Source organism: Oreochromis aureus, linkage group 22 (genome assembly GCF_013358895.1).
Source record: "Oreochromis aureus strain Israel breed Guangdong linkage group 22, ZZ_aureus, whole genome shotgun sequence".
Taxonomy (NCBI): domain Eukaryota; kingdom Metazoa; phylum Chordata; class Actinopteri; order Cichliformes; family Cichlidae; genus Oreochromis; species Oreochromis aureus.
The window spans coordinates 9,070,916-9,092,937 of record NC_052962.1 but is presented as its reverse complement, the minus strand read 5'-3'; the positions used below and the strand labels follow the sequence as shown (position 1 = coordinate 9,092,937).

The following is a 22,022-nucleotide window of genomic DNA, read 5'->3' as shown; positions in this document are numbered from 1 at the left end:
ATCAGCTGGACTTCAGTTTGGACTCAGGCTAGAAGTGAAATCATGCAAATGTGCAGGTCCCGGTCCATGATTGTGTGGAATTATATTTTTAAATTGTTTATTTACTTACTTAAAAAAGGATAAAAAGAGGAGGGTGAGGCTGATAAATGAATAATGGCATCTTTAATATCAAGACTGTTTGCCTGCCGGCATGTGGTTGCACATTAAGATAACTCTTTATAAGATAACTCTTTATTGTCATTGCACAGTCATACATAGTACACTAGTACAATGAAATTGGAAAACTGTCCTACGTCGGCAACAACCAACCATGTAACACAACACAACATGACACGATACGACACATCACAACGCAACACAAACAACACAACACAGTATAATAACTTAGTTAAAAAGAAGAAGAAGAAGTGTATTTGTATTACTGTTATTATTGCACATTAATTATTATTGCACCTTGTTATAAATATAAATATTATTATTATTATTACTGTTTTTACCGTTGTTAACGGTAAGTCCAGGTAGGTAGCCAGTCAAGTTTAGCTATTTGCATTGACTAGGGCTATTGCCCTGTTGTAAAAGCTGTCCTTGAGTCTATTCGTTCGGGACCTCAGCAGCCTGAACCTCCTGCCAGACGGCAGCAGCTTAAACACCCGGTGTCCTGGGTGTGTACAGTCCCGTAGGATGCTGCGTGCCCTCTTGAGACAGCGAGTGCTGTACAGGTCCTTCAGGGAGGGAAGAGGATGTCCAATGATTTTTTGGGCCATGTTGATGACCCTCTGAGTGCCTTTCTGTGCTGCGCGTGCAGCTGGAGAACCACACACTGATGCAATATGTCAGCACACTTTCAATGGAGCAGCGGTAGAAGACGGTCAGCAGCTCCTTCTTCAGGTCCATTTTCTCTGAGGATTCTCAGAAAGTGGAGACGCTGTTGGGCCTTCTTTAAAACCGCAGAGGTGTTAGAGCTCCATTGGAGGTCTGTGTCTATGTGCACACCCAGAAACTTGAAACTGGAGACCCTTTCCACACACTCCCCGTTGATGCTGACAGGCTGCAGCTCAGACTTCCTCCTTCTGAAATCAACAACAAGTTCTTTTGTCTTGTTGGTATTGAGGTCCAGGTTGTTATCTACACACCAATCTGACAGCCTCTGAACTTCAGCTCTGTACGCCGACTCATCTCCCCCTGAGATGAGCCCCACCACGGTGGTATCATCTGCAAACTTGATGACTGCGTTGTCTGGGTGGGTACTAACACAGTCATGTGTGTACAGAGTGTACAGTAGGGGACTCAGTACACAGCCTTGTGGGGAGCCGGTGTTAAGGCTGAGGGCTGAGGAAAGATGAGGCCCCACTCTAACTCTCTGTACACGGTCTGAGAGGAAGTCTCTGATCCAGCGGCAGGTGGTAGAAGGAAGTCCGATTTCCAGCAGTTGTTACTTGTCCAATTATTATGTATTTGCACCCAAAATGCTCACAGCCAAGAACCCCAGAGTTCCATAAGGCAGCCTGATGCTTACGGATCACGCAGCATGTAATAGCCGACTAACACTTTAAAGGTCACTGGTGTTTCAGAATCCTCTCTATTCTCCACATGCTCGCCAGATTGCTGCTGCTTTCCTTTGAAAACCTGAGTGTCTGTACATTTTTAAAAACCTAACAGTTAAGTTTCCACTGACCAATGATCGCAATTTACATTTTTATCGAATGAGTAAAGCTATGTGACCACGAATGAGGCAAGAACTGAGATAAAAGAAGAGATGTCCCAGTGTTTTAAAGGACACCAATTATGCTCATTTTCAGCCCCATATTTTCTATTCTTGGAATAGCTGAGAATGACTCAGAATTAAAAAAAAATCTTGACCTTATGTCTGAAAGAAATTGTTTTATTACCCCTTCCACTGCCTTTAAACCAGCTATCTCCTGATTTGCTGCCCCTGGTAAACAAAAGAGTTGAACAGTAGGTGGGAGGAGCCAAAGCTGTCTGCCTTAAAAACAGCAGATATAAGGGATATCTGCTTTTTACTGACATCATTCAGAGCAATGAATAGAAAATAATGTGTCAACTTAAGGCAAATCTTTAAGTTGACACACATTACTTATACACATCTGTCTGTATCTGACCTCTTTGTTTTACACTTTTTTTTTACATGAGCAACCACTATTGTAATTTTTAAGCATTTTCTCGGATAACATTTATTTTTACGGTAGTTGGAACATAAACACTGCATGCATAGAATAACCTGTCATATCTGATATGCTTGGAAACATTTTCTTCTCTCCTGGAAGTTATATTTCTAACACCATCTGTATGATTGCAAAATCCACCCATAGATTACATTTCAGGATTCTCTGAGCCATATCTTTCCCTTATGATGTCTCTACAACAGTCTGGCACCGCCTGCTCGGTATAGTAAATAGCTTGCAGTTGTCCTGGAACGACAGCTGATATTATCTACCTGCCTTCCGAGCATGGTCTGATGTATAGCAGCAGTCAGCTCTGCAGACAAAGACACCCAAAGAAAGCTTGGCTACTACACCGTGAGCTTTTTATAGTTAAGTAGGCAGGATGTTTCAATCAATTCTTCATCTAATGGGCATTCACCAGGACAGCCAACAACCATTAATGTCCTTTCCCTGACACAGCAAACACAGCCGTGCACGCTCCCTTCCCCCACACCTCACCCCATGCTGCTTGTTAAAGCAGCCCTCAACTTGTAGAACGTGCAAACACATAATGAGCACTCAGACTTGTTAAGTGAGCACTAACGAAGCCTCCCTCATCTTGTACATCACACTCGATGAGCAGTTATTAAACAACTGCGTGGTAAACAGATGCAAAAGGAAAGGAGGTGAAAATTAACGCCAAACATTCCACTGACCTTTAACCTTTGGATGGAAAAGTGATGGAATGGAAGCTAACTATAAGCAAGAATAATCTTTTGACTGAATTACAACAAAATTTGGGGGAAATGTTGAGGAATCCACAGCATAGGTTATCGCACACATCCACCAGACCCACTATGACTTCATTCTTTCTCTCCCTTACACACACACAGGCATTCACCTTCACAAGCACACACACAAACCCATACATCTCCTCATTATCATACTCTGTGTGACAAACTGAACTGCATCCCCTCAGAAGATACAGTATCTCCTTGTGTTTCTGTTGTAAATCTTTATGAGTAGCACAAAGTGGACAAAACTGCCTTTGCTTTATAAAAGCACATTTCACATCCAAAATTCAATTTCTATTCTTGCCATTATATATACAGATTTTAAAGGATTCTTCTTTTTTCTTCATTCAGTTAAAATATAATCAGCTGCTAAATAATTAAAGATTGTATATGCTGTATTAGTGTTAGCATTAAATCATATATCAAAACAACCAATTTGGCAGTCTATTTAAGCTGCAAAGCATTTCGACCCCTCCATCACTCCTGCATCCATCTGCATGTGTCATATTTGTGATGTGATTCATGTTTAAAACCATTTCTCTGTCATATGTTTCCAACTTACATGAATTTGATCTAATTTGTGTTTAAAGTTCTGCTTATTTCTTCTTTAATTTTCTTTAATATTTGGCAGAAAAACAACTAAACAGAATCTGATCGATCTATATTAAACTTCATCCTTTAGGAGTTCAGAGCTCAGCAAATAAATTTAAAGACTTTCAGCAAGCCTGGCTAATGAAAGCAGAGCTGGGTACGACTGAAGACTCAAAAAAGCCTTCTTGTCTTTTCCTTGACCTTATGACGTCAAAGAAAGATGTGGGGAATTCATAAGAGTACCACTGTGCTCAGCTTCACTCACTCTTGTCTGCTTAATAATGTCACAGCAATTGTTTCTTACATGTAGCTGCTTTGTTGAAGCATAACTCAGATACTTGTCCCTCTTACCATGTTGTTTTATGTAGACTGTATAACCAAGCATGACATGAAATGCTTGTATTAAGAAATGTTGCTTACACTGCTGTTCATTCATATTTTCCATCCATTTTACTAAGGCTTTCAACATTTATGCTGAAAGACCGAGTATGACTGCATTTCACCGAATTAAAAAAAGCTACATTTATAAGCCCATGTTACAAAACACTTCACACAAGAAAAGAACTTCAGAACAAGCTAAGCTGAGCTGTTATTATGGCTGCCATGGAGATACTTTCAGGTCCCTTCATTCAGTTGGGAATCTAAGAAAAACTGACTACTCTTTCATGGTTCTTTCCCACCTTTATCCATCCATCCATTGTTGAGTAGCAATCTAAGCAGACAAGCCCAGATCGCCTCTCCCCAGCTCATCTGAGGGTACACCAAGGTGTTCCCAAGCCAAACGAGGGATATAATCCTTGGTTGGTTTGACCTACTGGGACCTCCTCAGAAGGTCAAACCACCTCATTTAGAAGGTAGACGCCCAAACCACATCTACTGGCTCTGATGGATTTGAAGGAGTAGCAGCAATATTCTGAACCTCTTCCAAATCGCCAAGCTCCATACCATGTCTCATATCTACTCTGACAGAAAGTGTTTGTGGCAGGGGTGTGGTCTCGGGCCTGCTGCAGTGGAGGGGCGGTACAGTGAGCTCTCAGAGCGGCGCCGAGGTGTGGCAGAGAGGGCAGGTGTGAGTGCTCAGTGTAATGATCTTCTTTTCTCTGTGTATATATAGTGACAGCGGAGATGGAGGAGGGTGTGTGGAACGGAGCAGCTGTTCCTGAGTGACTGGTGCCGTAAAAGGTTGCTAAAACAAAATAAAACAGGCTTGCACTTGCATGAAATCATGTGTGTGTGTTGGGTCCCTATCACAGTGTTTAATTTTTATGCGCAGTATATTAGTCTTTGACTCATGTTTTTGTTGTACTTGTTTTCTGTTGTACTCTGAATATCATATAAAACTTTCTGAAACTGTTCACCAAGTTATTTTTTTTCTTTTTAAAAAGTTCAAAACTTCTTTGAACAAGTTAAACACCAATCCCAAACCGTACCACAGCCTGAAGTACAGATTCTGCAGCTCAGCATAGTTACAAAAAACAATAATCAACATCAGTTACAGTGGACCCACAACAGCTGTTTTGCATGTCAACCTCACCCCAGCACATTACAGCACAGCTGTGCCCTCTCTGAACCGGATTCATCAACACTGGAGAGCAACTGAAAAATAAGCATCCTGCAACCCTTGGCCTCCATGCCGCCGCTTCCTGGAGATGAGTCCCTGAGACAGCTGCCATAGACATGCAAATTAGATACCAGGAGGTCCTCTGATTTATGGTTTTTCTACAAAGAAGAATGTTATGTGTACTTTTGTTTCCAGGTCTCCAAAAAGTTTGTCTAAATAAGTTAATTTACAACCAGCTGTGTGGCATCAGGAAGTGTGCTGGGACATCAAACTAATGTAGCTACAAAGTAGTCCTGGGGGCTTCACACGAGGGGCTCAGCATTCCCAGCATCATTCCTGATGGGTGTGCTACTAAGTCGTAGGTTTTAGATCAGCTGCAGGTGCTTTCACCTGCATGCAACAATGTAAACACGTAAACACCTGGATGAACCCCTCCTTTACTGAACAGATGCAGTGAAGAGAGACAGGTAAGCGGAGGGAGACATGCGGCAAAAGGGTCGGATTCAATTATCTGAAAAGTTTTCTCTGGGATTCCCAGAGCTGTCATGGATGAGTCTGCTTTGACTACCACAAACCTCAAGCAAATTAGAAACTGCCAACTTCAGGGTGTGTCTATCAAAAAAGAAAAAGACAAGCAAACATCAGTTGACACACAAAGCGGAAGATGGAAATGTACCATTACACCCAGTATGAAGAAGACCACATGGAGGCTGCATCACCTATCAACAGCTTGAATTTTCTCCTCAAGTTTCAAATGTTTTGGGAAAAATGTTTTCAGAAAAGACCAATGCCAGCACTTATAATTCGAACCCAGAACAGCTCCAAAGGTGAGCCTTCTGTGTGCTGTTGTTAGCTTTTTATGGAAGTGAATGAAACAGTGCACACACAGCATTTGCACAACAATGCCCTCTTACTAAGTAATGAGAAAAGGGAGACATTGTCACTTTTCGTGTTGCTATATCAGAAAATGAACACAACAACACTTACTGAGGGGAATATTGCTGCCAGGATGCATCCTACTACTGTAGCGTGGGAGTTGAAAGTGAATTGAAAGTATATCCCTTTTTTCCCTGTGTTTTAAGATATTTAAAACAAATGAAATGATCTGTTCTGGCTGCAAATGTCTTGAGGCACCTCTTATTTTTTCATATTTTGCTTCCAAAGAGACATATTTTCCTGTCATTTTGAAAGTGGTCTTTTTGAACCAGGTTTTCTGAAGCCAAAGTTTTTTGTTTCTTTTTTACAGTCTAAGGAGCCTTGGAAAGAAAAGCTTCTGGACTTCGATAAGTTTCATTGAAGACGTTTCACCTCTCATCCGAGAAACTTCTTCAGTTCTAAGAGAAACTGGTGGAGAGTCCCAGATTTTAAGGACCATCTTTAAACAGAGGCGGTGGCTTACAACACCAACTGTCTGCCATCTATAATCCAGTTTTGAGATCCCTTCCCAGACGCCTAAATGCCCACTGGGCCATTTGACCTCTGTAAATCACATGATAGGGTGGGGCTAGGCTTCACAATGGGTTCACCAGAAACCTTGGCTCATTGTGACCCACACCTGTTTTCACACCTTGGCTCATGTGATTAGGTAGAGGATCATTAGGGGGTCCATGACCCTCTTAGGGACGCTCCCACAGGGCTTAAAATCTGGGACTCTCCACCCGTTGCTCTTAGAACTGAAGAAGCTTCTCAGATGAGAGGTGAAACGTCTTCAAGGAAACTTAAAGAAGTCCAGATGCTTTTCTTTCCAAACTCTGGCCAGGATGACTGAGAACCTTCACAGACATATTTCTTCTTTACACATTTTCAGTCCGGTCTCTGTACCATGACCATTTTCAGGGGAATGTTTTTCTTTTTCTTTTTTTTTAAGCCACTTTACACTGAGCAAGGAATTGTTCAAGCATTAAAATGGCATGTAACTGAAGGGGTGAATCAGTGTCGTGTTTACAGATAACAGATGACTTAGCAAAGAATCAATTTTACATTGTATCTTTGGGCACTTTGTTACAGGAAGCCTTTCACAAAAACACACCATTTGTTCGCATTTCTTTAGCTGAATCTATGAAAAATTCCAAAGATAACACAGTTTAAAGGTACAAAATAGTCTTTTTGTGCCAACATGGTTATTTTGAGTGAGCTATTGGCTGAAAACCTAGCATATCTCAGCATATTGTGCAGTGTGTCCATAAAAAAATGAAGGAAACTGGACAAACAAAGTAGAGGACAAATTAAAGGACTAAAAAGATGAACATCTCAAAGTCACGTCTTTAAGAAACAGGAAAAATTCTAGCAAAGACCTGAAAAAGGACCTGAGAGATTCATCGGCACCTTTAGCAGACCTATCTACTGTTCATGGAAACCTGAACAGAAATACTCTCAGAGGAAGCATACTTATCAAGAGGACATGTCATACCAACTGGCAAGCATCTGATTGGCAACAGCTTAATTTTTCAGGATGGAAATAATCCTAAAGACCCTGTTAATATAGTACAAGCATAGCCGGATGTAACACGATCAGTCAAGAGCCCAGACCTCAAAGTTATTGAATCAATGTTGAATCATCTTGACAGAGAACAGAACAACAGCCAGAAAACAGAACAACAGCCAGCAAATATCCAAAGAAGAGCTTTGAATGTCATTGAGGAAGTCTGGATAACTTAAAGAAAGCTTGCCTAAGAGTTCAGACAGACAAATATTGACATTCACATTTATTAAAATAGTAAAAAAATTGTATACTGTATACTGTATGTCCATATATGTTTGCACCTGTTTCCCTTAACATCTGTACCTATTTCCAGTTTACCTTCCAAATAAAAAGAAATGAGGGGTGGCTTAACATTTTCGTACTATACTATACATTCTGGTGACCCATCATTGAAACACTTAGTATCAACTATTCTTTGCTGATCACTGTAGATCAGGGTATATGCAAAAAAAAGAAAGAAAAAAAGATGAACATGACCCGATCAACTGAATTTCATATCGCAAATCTAAATTTCCTACAGTGCCCTGGTGGCACTCATTTGTAGTGTGATGTAGCCAGAGTAGCAATCAAGCCCGAGACCTCAATTGTTCTTTGCCTCACAATAACACAAAGGTCCGCTGAGCCAAGGACAGCACTGATTGCAAAGTGGATTGGGTGCCCATGAAAATAAAGTCTTTAATGGAAATTTTAGGAATAATGAATCTTTGAAGGCACCACTCTCATTGTGCAGTAATAATAACCAGGAGGAGGAGGAATAATGGAAGAACTAGCTTTTAATACTTGATCTTTGTTTGAACTTTAGACTACTGATTACCAACACAAAGTGCAGCTTATTTATCCTTAGACAGGGTTAAGAGGCACTCACATGGAGCTTTCTGGCCATTCATCAGCCCCCAGGAACATATCAATATGTTAATGAGTCTCTCACTGAGAAAGGAAAAAAAACCCAAACTTCTTTCTTATAAACAAGTATATAAACAAAGAAACTGATTGAGAGAAGACTGAAGAGAAGCAAAGAGAGAAAGCATGTACATTACTTGTGTTAAAATCCCAGTTTTAAAGCCAATTTCATCCAGAGACTTTGAGTCACAAATGCACTGTGCCTGCCTATTACATCTGCTGGCTCCAAGATCCATCTTAATGAAGTTATTTGCAAGGGCTTACATTATCATGTCGACTATAAGCTTGACTGATCCTCAATTCAGCAGAGTAAATAAAAATGATGAGACAATCATACATCCCAGACAGACTACTTCTATTTCAAATGAAATATGCTAGTGTACCCGCAGAGCATACAGAATACTAAGAGAATGCGATTGCTGATAGTCTCTGTTCAGACGTGCCTCGAGTGATTAGACTTTTTATAAAAATGAATTCCCAGGTTCTGTATGTGTTATAGTGGTTATTCTAATATAGACTGGCTAACATCATAACGTATCCCTATACCACCTCTAGAAATATTGAAAAGATGACTTTACCAGACAAGAAACAGCATCAGAATTTCTTTAAAAAGTGCTGGTTGATTTTTGAGAGCCATATGTCACCAGTGAGCAGAGTGCTAAGTTATTAACTAATGCTAGCAAGCAGTGACTGATTATTGAAAAACGAGCATCACAAACTTCTTGAACAGGCTTGACCACATATTACTGGACGTATTGTTTGCCAGCTAATTTCAATAAAATGCTCTAAAAGGCACCAAGACTACAAAGGTTGAAAGGTCCAGTTTAGTGACTCTAATTTGCCGGAGTAAGTCCTAGCATTTAGCTATTGACTAGAGTTCATTGTGTGCGAACATCTATTGATACTTACATATGGATAAATGCTTTTATGTTGCTTGCACCAAATTCTGACCCTACTATCCAAATGCTGCAGCAAATATTGTGAGTCCTCAGACCACTCAGCACTTTTCTGTTGTCCAGTTTTGGACAATCTGCTTCAAGGATCAGTGTGCTGTGCATTCAGAGATGCTATTGTACTTTAGTTGTAAGAAGCGGTAATTTCTGTCGTGCTGATAGGCAACAAAGCATTTTTCCCCAGAGAACTGCCTCTCACTGGATGTTTTCTGTTTTTTGGAACTTTAGAGATGGATGTGCATTAAAATCCCAGTAAGTCAGCAATTTCTGAAACACTCAGATAAACCCCATCTGGCACCAGCAACTATGCCGAATTCATTGGCATAAGGGGAGGAAAGGTAATTTAATTCACTTGAATCCCCTTTTACCTTGCATCCTGCTGATGCTTAGTTTGAACATCAGCAGGTTGCTTTGACCCAAATGGCCTAAATCCAATGGGCAGTGGCCACGTGATTGGCTGACTAGATATCATGTTAATGAGAAGTTGAACAAAAATTGTATGCGCTCCCATATGTGGATAGATCTGCTATTGTAGCCAGTGCCATGTGGCTAGTTTTTGGAACTTGGTTTCTAATTAAATATGATCTTAATGTATGCCAAACTTTTACCTATGAACTAAATCTATCCAGTTTTTCTCCTGAACAGAAAACTGCACAATGGGTTATATGAATTCAAAATGAGGTCATAGAGACAATTTTTACACTTTACCTTTCAACCAAATTTCAGAGTAAAGGGAAGTCTTTTTTAAAGGTCAACGCTGATGAGCTTTAATCCAGAAAATAACTTCCATGGACATCTGATGCTTGGTGACTTTTTGTTTTTGTTATTTTCATCTCCACTCAGTTCTTGTGTTTCTATTCAGCTATTCATGAAAGTATTAATTTGTAATTATAGTTCCTCACCTTTATGCTGTCCTTTCCATTACACTTAATTGGTCATAGTTCAAGATATCCAATTAGACATCCAGTTTTGTCTGGTGTTTGCCCCTAATTACTCTCCCTTATCTCTACTACAGTGCAGGACAGATGAAATGTGATTCCACTATTTGTGTCTTCACCTCCATAAAGTTAGCTGTATTTTTACATTTACTAGATAAAAACATTGACTTTGTGTCTAAAATGTCCTTATCTGCAGACACAAACTGGAATTGAGCATAGTGTAACACTGTAACATTCCCAAAGACAAGCTGAAAAAAGTGTCTTAGAAGAACAAAAAAAACATCTTGAATGAAATTTCAATAATTGCAGTGACTTACTGGTGCTTCAAGAGCATACCTCTTATAAGATTTCATCATTCAAAAGCCATAGAGCTCACTATTGTCTGTAAAAAGGAAAATGCGCAGCTCTTTTTATGAGTCAAATCTATTTTTTAATGAAATCTGCTGAGCAAACAAGAGGCTTTAGCAGATACGCCAGTGCCATTCAATATTCATAATAGTCTGTGAAGGAGGCTTTAGAGGATCTGAGTGAACTGAACTGTGGATATTTGGAATCCTTTGTTTTCAGCCTGCGCGTTCATACTGGACAGTGCTCCCAGCGAATGTCAGCCGCTGCTTTAGAAATTTGCATATAGACGTCAGTCTAATCAGCACATCAGTTTATTTCAGGTTTGTAAAAAAAGAAAAAGAAAACAAAAATTATATTCTACCCCTTAGTGTTCCCCTTCCTATTCACTGTTGTTGTGACCTTTTGGCTCAGCACCACAGCTTCTAACCAAGCATGACTGAAAATGTGATGCTCAGCCTACAGTAAATAAACAGACAGCAAACATTTTCGAAGCATACGTCTGCAGGAAGCTCTTCTGCTAATAGCAAAGTAATAACTCTTGTCTTGCTGCTGTCCTGTCATCCTATAATTGAATTGGTTGACAGTATCATGCTGCTGCCATGGAGGGAGCTGCCAAAGAAGATAAGTGCAATAATATGGCTTTACATAGAGGCAAAATGTCATAGCAGGCTGGCAAAGCCATGCTGGGTTGAATTAAAAGCTTTGTAAGAATAATGCAAGAAATTTGCTTTTGGTTATTTGCTTAATGGTTAATCTGTTGATATGACCATCATGCTGAATAGATTACCTATCTGTTTGCTATCGATCATAACTGAGTGCTTGTCCACAGAATTGGGCTAATGTTTGTCCCTGCTCCTCTAAAAGCATCCAATTTTTTCAGGCTCAAGTTACTATATTTAGTTTTAAAATGGCACTTCAATTTGAAGTAGTAATAGACTTTCCAAAAATCACCCTGTATTAACAGTGTGCCATATTTACTCTCTGCTTTTTGTGTGAAATTGATCCATTACACAGTGTCCTAATAAGTGACAACTGCACATTATTTGGTAACCTGGGCAAAAGAATGAGAAGCTAACCTGCATGTTTTGAGAAAATTGTACATATATAAAATTTTCTTAAGATAAGAAAATGTGGTATGTTTTTATATAATACATAAAAACACACCACAAAAGCCCCACCCTATGAGGGTCAAAAAAGAAGCCAATTGCCAAAATCTGCAGTTCCTCTAATGGCCACTTGAGGCTGGCTCCATTAGTGAGACAGGCCCCATATAATTCGATGTTAAATGTCCAATTTCAGCCATGAAATTAATATGTTTGCAGCCTTGTCCTAAAAAGACTTTAGGTAATTAATGTTACTACATTAGTTAATAAACATTAGTAACTCTGTAACTAATGTTCCCTTTGCTGACAACTGTATGAACAGTATAAATAATATCAGATTACTCAACTAGTTTAGGCCTAGCTAATAAAAATATGTGCCTTCAGTAGTTTAGTGATCAGCATATTTACTTGGCAAGCAAAAGCTGGGTTTAATTCTAACTTGACACAAATCTCCCTTAGGATTGTGTCTGGTATACAAACATGTGGAACTACATGTTGTGGTGACCCCTGGTGGCAAGGGTGCAGCTGAAAGTTACTTTTTATCTGAATAATATGGTCTTCTTTTAGGCAAAGCTTGCACCTTGCCAACGAAGTTAGGTAGAACTTCCCCAGTTAGAAATCCACCCCCTCTTCTAGATATGGTCGCACCTGGGTCTAAAAAGCTAACATGGCTAGCATCGAGGTTTTAAAGGTGGACTCTGGAAACTATTGGCTGAAACCAAAACAGTAATGCTCATCTTTTGGTCACAGCCTATAGTCCCTCATCATGCTATTCATAAAAAACTATATTTGTGTGGCAAAACTCAAATGGACCATCACATCAAATGGAAAATGGATATAGTGGGCGTAACCGTAACACCTTGTAGCTAGGATAGGCTCCAGCCTGCCCGTCCCCTTAAACCTGATCAGGATAAGCAGAAGAGAATAGACAGATGGATGTATGCGTTAAGTTTGGCTTATCAATTACTATGTTTTAGAAGAACATAAACTATTACTATCCATTGTTATTTTTATATCCTTATATCCATTAAAGTAACTTGAAATATTTATCTAGAGTTCATGGACGTTATTTTGCACTTTCCATGACACTGACTGCAATTTTAAACAAGCACAGAGATACCAGGCCACACTTATTTGCTCTTTATTCCAAATTATTCTCCCTTCTCGTCCCTATTTGTGAACTGTAAAACAGATGAAATGTGATTCCAAGTCTTTGTCTAAAATTTGCTTCTTATCTGAATTCACGCACCAACAGGAAGTGGACTTTTGTGGACTGGTGCATTTCAGAAAGATAAGACAACCCCACCCCCGCCAAAAACGCCTTAGAAGAACAAAAACTGTCTGTGAAAGGAAGATGCAAAGGCTGCTTTTATGACTCAAATCTATTTTCCACTTCAATCTGCTGAACAAACAAGAGGCTCTAGCAGACAGGCCAGTGCTGTTCAATATTCATAATAATCCATAAGGGAGGCTTTAGGGGATCCGGGTGAAATGCATTGTTTTATTGTTTTTTGGGGGTTTTTACCCTCTGCTTACTCTCAATGATATGATACAAAACATTTAGTAGGTATGGTATTTAATAAAACAATTTCATAATCTGTAGTGCAGACATTATTGTTCAGAAAAAAAAAACTTTGCATACTGATGAAGTTTGATCTCTTCTAGTTGCAGAGGATAATTCCGAAGCAGACTGTAACAGCCTTCAGAGTTGTTAAATACTATTCTGAGAACTCCCTCTAGATAATACAAATCCACTCTCGAGGAATATGCATTTCCCACCCCTGCAGCCTTTAGCTTATTCTGAGTCAGAGCTCAACAAGTCTCATTCAAATCCAAACTGCAAATTGATAAAACAGAATCAGGGCATTGCAATGGCTTCAGTTTAGCATCACTGTTATTGGTATTTGTTTAATTGTTTTATGTTTGTGCCAATTGAAAAATTGAAAACAAATTTGAAGCAAGGTTTTATCTTTAAGTGGTCGTCCTGATCTTCTTCAGGTTATCTTTTAAATTTTGGTGTTAATCTCCTTTAAAAAACAAGCTGTACTACACTTCAATCTTCAGATATATGAACTATCAATTTGATTTTTCTCCTAAATTGTTTAAGAATGCAATCAGTGACTTCTCTACCCTGGAGAAACAGCGTCAACAAAGTCTGAGTGAACATGTTTTTTAACCCTTTCGTGTACATTCTTGTCATTTTGACCTCAGAGAGCAAACCCTGTTGTTTTTCATCTATTCAAATTCCTTCTCTGCTGTGCTGTAATTCATATGCGAGAACGCAGAGAGCAATAGACTCTTCTCCTGTTTCTCACCACCGCAAGGCACGAGAGAAACATAATATTCAAACTGCATGGTTTTTATCTCCTGCTTTGTTGAAGTAATTTACTCAAATGGTTATCTAACCCAGAAAGAGGATGTGGGACAGTCAAATCTCTAGCCCCACCTTTCTTTCTGGAAAGCTTCAGGACACAGCACGAATAAATGTGTGAGTGAGACAGGACTGATGAGCGGAGTCGGCAAACAACATAAAGAGAGAGGTATATGAGTCATGGGTGAATCTACTCCTTTAAAACAAGATCACAAACAAACATACTTTATGTGTGCCAAATACTGCAGTTCCTCTAATGACCACTTGAGCCTCTGAATTTCCAAATTAACAGTATAAACTCAATCAATCAATCAATCAATCAATCAAAAACGACCCACCCCCCCACAAAAGTACACAAAAACAAACTTGTTTCTATGCTTTCCTCCTTTATATGTACGTTGGGTGTTTCGGGGTGTTTGGTCCATTTAATAGACAATAGCATTTAGCAGGTTAGCAAGTATCAGTGTCTGTGTGATGAACCCATACAATTTTTTGTTGCATTTGGTAACTAAGCCAAAAAACCCCAAAACTAAGTAACCTGGGGTTACACGTTCATCTAAACGCAGCCACTTTTGCCATGGTGACTATGTCCATCTTTTATCTACAGTCTGTTGTTTTTTTTCCCTTTGTCATTTCTTAACTTACCCCCAGTTATGATGTCGTTTTTAAATAATAATAGACAAAACAGTATTTTACTTGTCTCTTAGTATTGTTCATCGGGTATCTCTGCCTATTAATTTGACCCATAGAGTTTATGAATGCAGCTTTATAAAAAGCTTGCTAGGGTTACCTCATAACTTAGTTCTACACCCTTTGATCTAGATATGGTCACTCTAAAAACTCCAAAAAGCAGAAAAATAGCCAAAATGCTAACATTGAGACTTCAAAAAGCAGAGTCCATAAGCCAATAGATGATTAGATGATGTGGTTACATCCATCTTTTCTATACAGTCTATGGCAATGATAAGATAGATCGTTATTAATCCCTCGGGTAGGTTCCTCCGGGAAATTCAGTTTCCAGTAGCAGAACACCGAAGAAATTCGCATAGTAAAAGTTTTGTTAAGCTGAAAATTTTAAAAGTTAACTGCAGTACTTTTGTATCTTCTGTTGCTGTAAATAGAACATAATCGAGTTACCAACTACTGGTTGGACTGAACTAGCAAGAGCTGCTTTTGTTAAAAGCAGAAAACTCCTCAGTTAATTTTTAAATCCAGGGAATGAAAAGACATCTGACGAGGCAATAACAGTAAGACAAGCATGCCTGTAGGTTAATAAATTATGGAATGAAAGAACAAAGACAAAATTAAAAATGATAAAACATCTGCCGCATTTAACCAGGTTCCTGGGTCGACTTTGATTTATTGTACCAGCAAAGTAAAAATTATTTTAGGGGCATAACCAGGAATGATGACCTAAATATTAGAAATCTTTCACTGCCTTGAATATTCTACCTATATATCTATAGACCTATCTCTAAATATAGAGATGAGTTTAAACAATGTCAGATTCTCACATTCCAAGAATACACACACAGAGAACAAGACCTCATAGTGTCAATGGTGCCCTCAGCCCAGAGAAGACTTCTTTCAGTATTATCTCTAAATAAAATGGGAAGCATATTTTGGCTACAGTGTTTTCTAATCATTCTACTGCACGACTATCTGCTCTATTTGAGTTTGTCGTAGCAGTAATTTGGTGGAAAGAATATATTCATATGATATAGGGAGAAAGGCCTATAAATATTTTAATATTGTTTTAAACTCGTGAAATATCTAAGAAGAAGAGTTTATGATTGTATTGGGAAGGATTCAAACAAACACGCTGGTTCAATGTTGGATGGTAGGCATGCCTGATTTTTATATGGTAGTCATAACAACAACCACCCACTTGAAAGGCAAAGTAGCTAAGCTTCAGTTAGCAGTCATCATTACTGATGCCAGCTGCCTGCCAACTTTCTTCTTCTACAACTAATAGACTGGTTATAAATGATGGATGAAACTACAGTGTGGGGTTGAAAGCAGAAGCCTTCTTTTTAGAGTGCAAAATTTAAACCCTCTCTGATATACTGAACTTGATATTTAGCTACTTGCTGATCTGTTGGTGTCTGCATTTATAACAAGTGATAAATGGGAATTAAAAAAGTAAAAAAGAGAGGGGAGAAACACCCTTCAACCATGTAATCAGAGCTGATATTACACAGTTTGTCCACCAGGGGCACTCTGCAACTTGGCATCGCACATGTTTGGAAACCCACAAACAAGGAACTGATCCTAGCAGCATCAGGGAGAGCATAAACAAGTAATCCACAACTTCTTGTGACAATAAAATACAATTATTCTGCACCCCCATATTTCTATTAGTAACTAAAAAAAAACACAATTAAAATACAAATAATTTCACATAAAAATATTTAGAATTTGTGTTTATGTTTTTGATCAGCTGAAAGATTTTTAAAGCACCAAATATCAGTATCATTTTATATGTAAGACAACATATTTTATCGTTGCAAAATACAAGTGGTGTTATTAGTAAAATAATAACTGACAACAGAACCTAAATAAATACAATAAAAAATATAAAAAGTAAGCATCTTATTCATTTTTCTAATTTACACTAGTCTGTAGTCAGTAAGCTGCATCTACTGTGGCTGTTTAAAGCTGTGCTCATCTTTCCTTTCCCTGCTCTGACTGTAAGAACACCTCCTCACACACCCCATATCATATATGGGGTGGTGCTGACAAAAGACAGATGGAGCAAAATAATATTAATTTAATCAATATTAATCAAATGTTCTCTAACCATGAGTGCAATAAAAGCTTTCCAACAAATATTTGCCTTGAACATAATGAAGGGAAGTTAAAGAGAGAGATAGAAGCGTCGTCATCAGAGCTCTTCAGTCAGGTCGGAACACTTAACCACAGTTTGCAAATAAATCAAAAACTACCGCAAACATAAGAGGAAAAGCTCTCGGTATCGCAGGTCTGAAAAACCTCCAAGCTACTGAGCCTTTAACATTACCTTCCTCTGTGGTATGTTAGCTCTCTTACTCCAAGCTGAAGCGTGGGACACTTAAAGACAGAGCAAGAAAGAATTGTATCAGTTGCACATATCAACCTGTCCCAGATACCCAGTGTTTTTAGTTAGGAGTGGAGCTATACCACACAGTAGGCAGTAGGCCATATTATTAGTCAGATAATTCCAGGGTGGAGACATCCAGTTCAGTTGAACCATGGTGGGCTGTGATGCTGGGCCTCCACAGAGGCTAAAACTGTTATTGTACCAGGCTCTAATTATACTTTTTAATGTTGTTTGGTTGGGAATTTTACATGGATGTCTTACTGCATTGCTTTTAGAATCATCCTCATGTGGCCATTAGAGGAACTGCAATTTTTGGCGGTTTTCAGCTCAGAGGTTGCCACTTGCTTTTCTTTCTTCTTGTTTGCTTGTAATTCTGATGTCTAACGACAGGCTGCACCAGTAGCTACCTTGCCCTCGTGTGATGCTTTCATAACATGAACTGACTCGTGACGCTTGAAAAATTAAATTCAACTCTTAAATTCACTCTGCCCAAGCAGAGTGAAACAACAGATCCACAATTCAATTTTCACAGTGCAGAGTAAATAGAGGTGAGAGCTTCAAAATCAAACCTCTGATTGACGTGTTTACTGACCTAATGATGAAATCACTGGAGTCGATGAGGCCACCGTAATGGGACCCCTTCAGGTTCCCAGAGTTCCCCACGACGGCGCAAGTCCTGCAGCGCTCGGGGCTGGCGTCCATGTAAAGCACCTCATCGGGGATGACTTGGAACAGCTCCTCCACCACTTCGCTGAAGTTGGCTGGCTGCCTCTCTGACTGCAACCACTGGTGACAGAGCACACGCAGGCCTCAGAGACAGACACACAGCTCCAGGGCCACTTTCAGTAGAAGTGATTGAACAAGGGCAGTGGAGCTCAAGACACCGAGCACATTTCTGAAAGAACCTGAGGGGCGGCTTAGCTCCGTCTGCGGGGGCTCTGTTGGCCCTGCTTTCTTCTGGCGGCTTTGAACTCGGAGAGACAGCAAATAAGCGCAGGAATGTGCGTGTGCCGTCTGCTGAATGGATACAGGACGTTCTACATCATTCTCAATTTTAAAGCGCGGTTTTGGATACATGTGGTTCAAATATTTTCCTTCAGCCTTTTCTGTCATATTTAAACAACTGGGCAACGAGGTTTTAGGTGAACAGCAGGTAAGTTTAGAATATGCAGCAATTGATGCAGGAATTACATTTAGCTGTGTAACATGTAAACTGTGACAGCTCCTTGGAGAAAAGCGCTCAGATGCACCTTATGGTCATGGCCTTGCCTTGGAGCAGAGCAGGCCACACCATCTGGCCGGGCTACCGTTGATATGTGATGCTTGCCTCATCAAGCTTCCTGTGAGAAGCACTTTCTGGAATGAATAGTGACAGGAGGCAACCTTGCAGTAATTTGCCTATTCCTGCCTCTAATTGGACATAGTGTGAGGTGAATGTGGGAATACTGGATGCCTTCCAGACAAAGGTAGGATAATTTCTGTGAATAGCTCTTTCTGATTTAGAGAGCTGCAGTTTAATGATGAGATATAGAGAAAGTAAACTATATATTGGACTGGTACATAAGTACTTATGCAGATGGGGCAAGGGATCCATAAAACACTAACCGCTATCGTATCCAGCGACCGTGGATTCACTTTTATGTTTGCTGCGTTTTATGTTCCCCACACGCGACAGGCCAAATGTAGGGGGCGTGACATCCATTAAGATTTTTTTCCAGTGGAGAGAAAATGGAGGTTGATATGGGGGAAATCTCAGTAAATAACAGTAAAAAAAAAAACTGGATTTCCTGTCACTCTGCATCCAAGGGCTTCTACTCTCAGGGGGCCATTTAGTCAGTGATGCCCAGCAATCACACAGGTGACAAAATCCATCTTGGAAGAGGCAGAGATAACAATTCCTCTGCTGACTGCCATGTCAAGTCATGGTGCTCATGTCAAAACAAATACATTATGTTTAGTCTGACACTAGACAGTTGCCAGATGGAGACTTCAGTGACTTGAAAAGACTGGGATGGACCTAATAATCGAGAGGGAAAAACCATTTACAGTGTTTTCACGATTACAGTAAGAGTAGTAAGATTAAACAGGGGTTTTTATGCTTTTCCTCATTCCCTGTCATGTATATATGTTACAGCGTTGGATGCTCATCTTAAGTGTGGCCAAGATTTCAAATTATGCTCAGTTGAGGTTGATTTTTTTTTCTTTTCTCCAAGTGGTTCACACTGAGGCCTACAATGTAACAGGAGTTTGACAACCCTGGCCTAAAGTGTGATGGAGACAGATTCCAGTGAGTGAACAGTTAAAGCATCTTTTACACTTTCAAGTCATGTATGGAAAATGTCTCTCGTTATCTACAGACTTTCTGGGAGAGAATTTCCATATTCTCCATCTCGCTTGTTAAATATGAACAAATTGTGCGTGGGAGTTTGCTTCACAACTTGATCCTGGTAAAGACTTGTTGGATTTGAAACAATCAATGTGGCAAAAACAAATGTGTCGTGGGAGCATTACAGCAGTGTGTGAACTCTGTTCTTTATTCATGATCTTTCCTTTTCAGCACCTCGTCTTCTCTCGAATGCTGAAGTTGCTTTTTTTATTTCCAATCTTGTGTAGAAACAGCATTGCAAATTCCCCCCACACCTTGAATCTTACCTGCCACCACTTAAAGGTCTCATCGGAGAGGGCACTGTTCTCTCTGGTCATCAGAGGGTGGATGGACTGATTAAAGCGTTCAGCGAACCACGGGTCATCCTCCAGCTCCGCTATGCACTGACGACAGGCACACAGGCCTTTGGAGAAGAAGTTGTCCGACAGGCGAAATGCGTACTTAAAGAAGTAGAGTGAAGGGTCCCGGAAAGTATAGCTGAACAGGAAAGTTGTAAATGTAATCACACAAAAAAGGAGAGTAAAAGTCCTGATTTTCCTGACTTTGAGCAGAGGCATGTTGTCAATAGTCAAAATCCGCTTGTGGGAAACTCTGAGAGTGCAACAGAGAAAAGCAGCATCACGATAAATCTAGAGTCCAAAAGGTGTGAGAAAAAAGCAAGCCCACTGACCACATGGTACAGGTGACTCAGATGCAACATGGCGTCAAAATGGCATACACTGGTGCGGTTATTTTTCAGACAACTCAGGGTTTGGGTCAAAAATGTCCTCAATGAAATCCATCAATGTGACTTCTTTGCAGATTTCTTTCAAATCAAAGGACGATAAATCTGCTGTGCAGTTCTTCCAGCCTGGTGGTCCCAGGTTTATGAGTTTCAATCCGATTTACTGACTGCTCCGATGTTGACTCTTTGAGGTCAGTGACTGTTGTGTCATCCATTGTTTAATAATCCACCTAGAAGGCAAATAAAGGACATTGTGTAACTTTGACTTCTTGAATTCCCCCAGCTCACTCACAAACCTCTTAAACATAGGGTTAGATTGGATTTTATGCTAAGAAAGCCTAGAATCAGAGATTACAACATAGTACCCTTAAAACTTGAGGGTTTTTTTTTTAACAACATTCTGGCTTTGAGTATGTGTATCATAGGGTATCCATTTGTGTGCCAAATAGATGAGAATTCCATACATAGGTTTACAGGCAAACCTAATACTAACCCTAATCCTAACTACAAACACATTGCCAGAAAGCTGGTGGCTCAGTACACGTCACAACACACATTCTCCAAAGCTGCCTTCTTGTAATTTCACAGCACTAACAGTTCCAAGAGGAGACTTTACCGCAGTACAATTGATTTGCAAGACTGTGAATTTCTTTTCTTTATTGCTCTGTTGTTGCCAAATTACACAGGATGCATCAAAGTCTCTTAGCTCTTAAAAAAGACCAGCATCAAAAACCAGAAATGTCTTCAGCAAAATCATTTCAGCTTTTCTGGAATGAAACAGGAAACAACCGTAATCCCCTTTTTCAACCCCCCACCCCCCTGTGGCATATATAAAAAGACAGACTGAACATAGAAATCATTAACTGGAGAATAACTGCCTTGTGGTTGCAAACCTCCAGTACAAACAGTCACGCTGCTGTTTTCATCCATGTTTCTTTGCAGACATTAGTATTGCAGTTTTGCACTTGCCATCAGCATCATTAATTAGGAATATCAACAAATGAACTAGCTAGCTACCTAGCAACCTGACCGGTTGGCAAGTCAGCAGGGAAAACACAACACAGGAACACCTGGAGTCTGCTAGTTAGCATCAGGGAAACACTGGGAAACATTTAGATAAAAAACAACTACCCTGCTACCTCCAAAGGTGGGTTACCGACAGGAAGACTTGCTTCTCAAAGGACTTTGATACTACCATGCGAGTGGCAACATCATGGGTTAAAAAACTGAAGGAAATACAGAAGTGTCAAAAACTTCACCTGGCTACTTGAGGAAAGATCCAAAAGCAAGTTACTTCCTATAGTGTGTTATATTAAAATGTTGAACATCAAGCCATTTAAAAGCATGTTTAAACCATCCACAAAGGGCCCAATAATGGTTTGGGCCCTTTGTGGATGGTTTATTGTCCCTCAATCATATTTGATGTGGGCAATGCTTAATTATTTTATAAACATGCATGGATTGCTGGCTGTGTGTCATGTCACTATTGGTGATTGAAATTCTAGCATTTTTTTGTAGTCTCTGACTCTACACTAATTAGCTGATATATGCGTCTCTGAATTGCAGCTGTATAATTTATAGGCACAGTTTGCCAGCCAGGCATGATAGCATTAGCTTAAAATGTACCACT

General features: G+C 39.7%; 1 protein-coding gene across 3 annotated transcripts in view; it reads right to left on the bottom strand.

The window, feature by feature from the left end:
- The window catches only part of LOC116315973 (CMP-N-acetylneuraminate-beta-galactosamide-alpha-2,3-sialyltransferase 1-like), a 94,163-nt gene that overhangs the window by 25,265 nt on the left and 46,876 nt on the right, over positions 1–22,022 (bottom strand). For all 3 annotated transcript variants that reach the window (XR_005609891.1, XM_039605851.1, XM_031734426.2), the window contains 2 exons: positions 19,935–20,622; positions 17,875–18,068 (listed from right to left, as the gene is read on the bottom strand). Coding sequence is in view for 2 of the 3 variants with exons in the window: in XM_039605851.1 (XP_039461785.1) it covers positions 17,875–18,068; positions 19,935–20,225 (485 nt within the window). In the remaining variant the exon portion in view is untranslated. The remainder of the gene's footprint in view (positions 1–17,874; positions 18,069–19,934; positions 20,623–22,022) is intronic.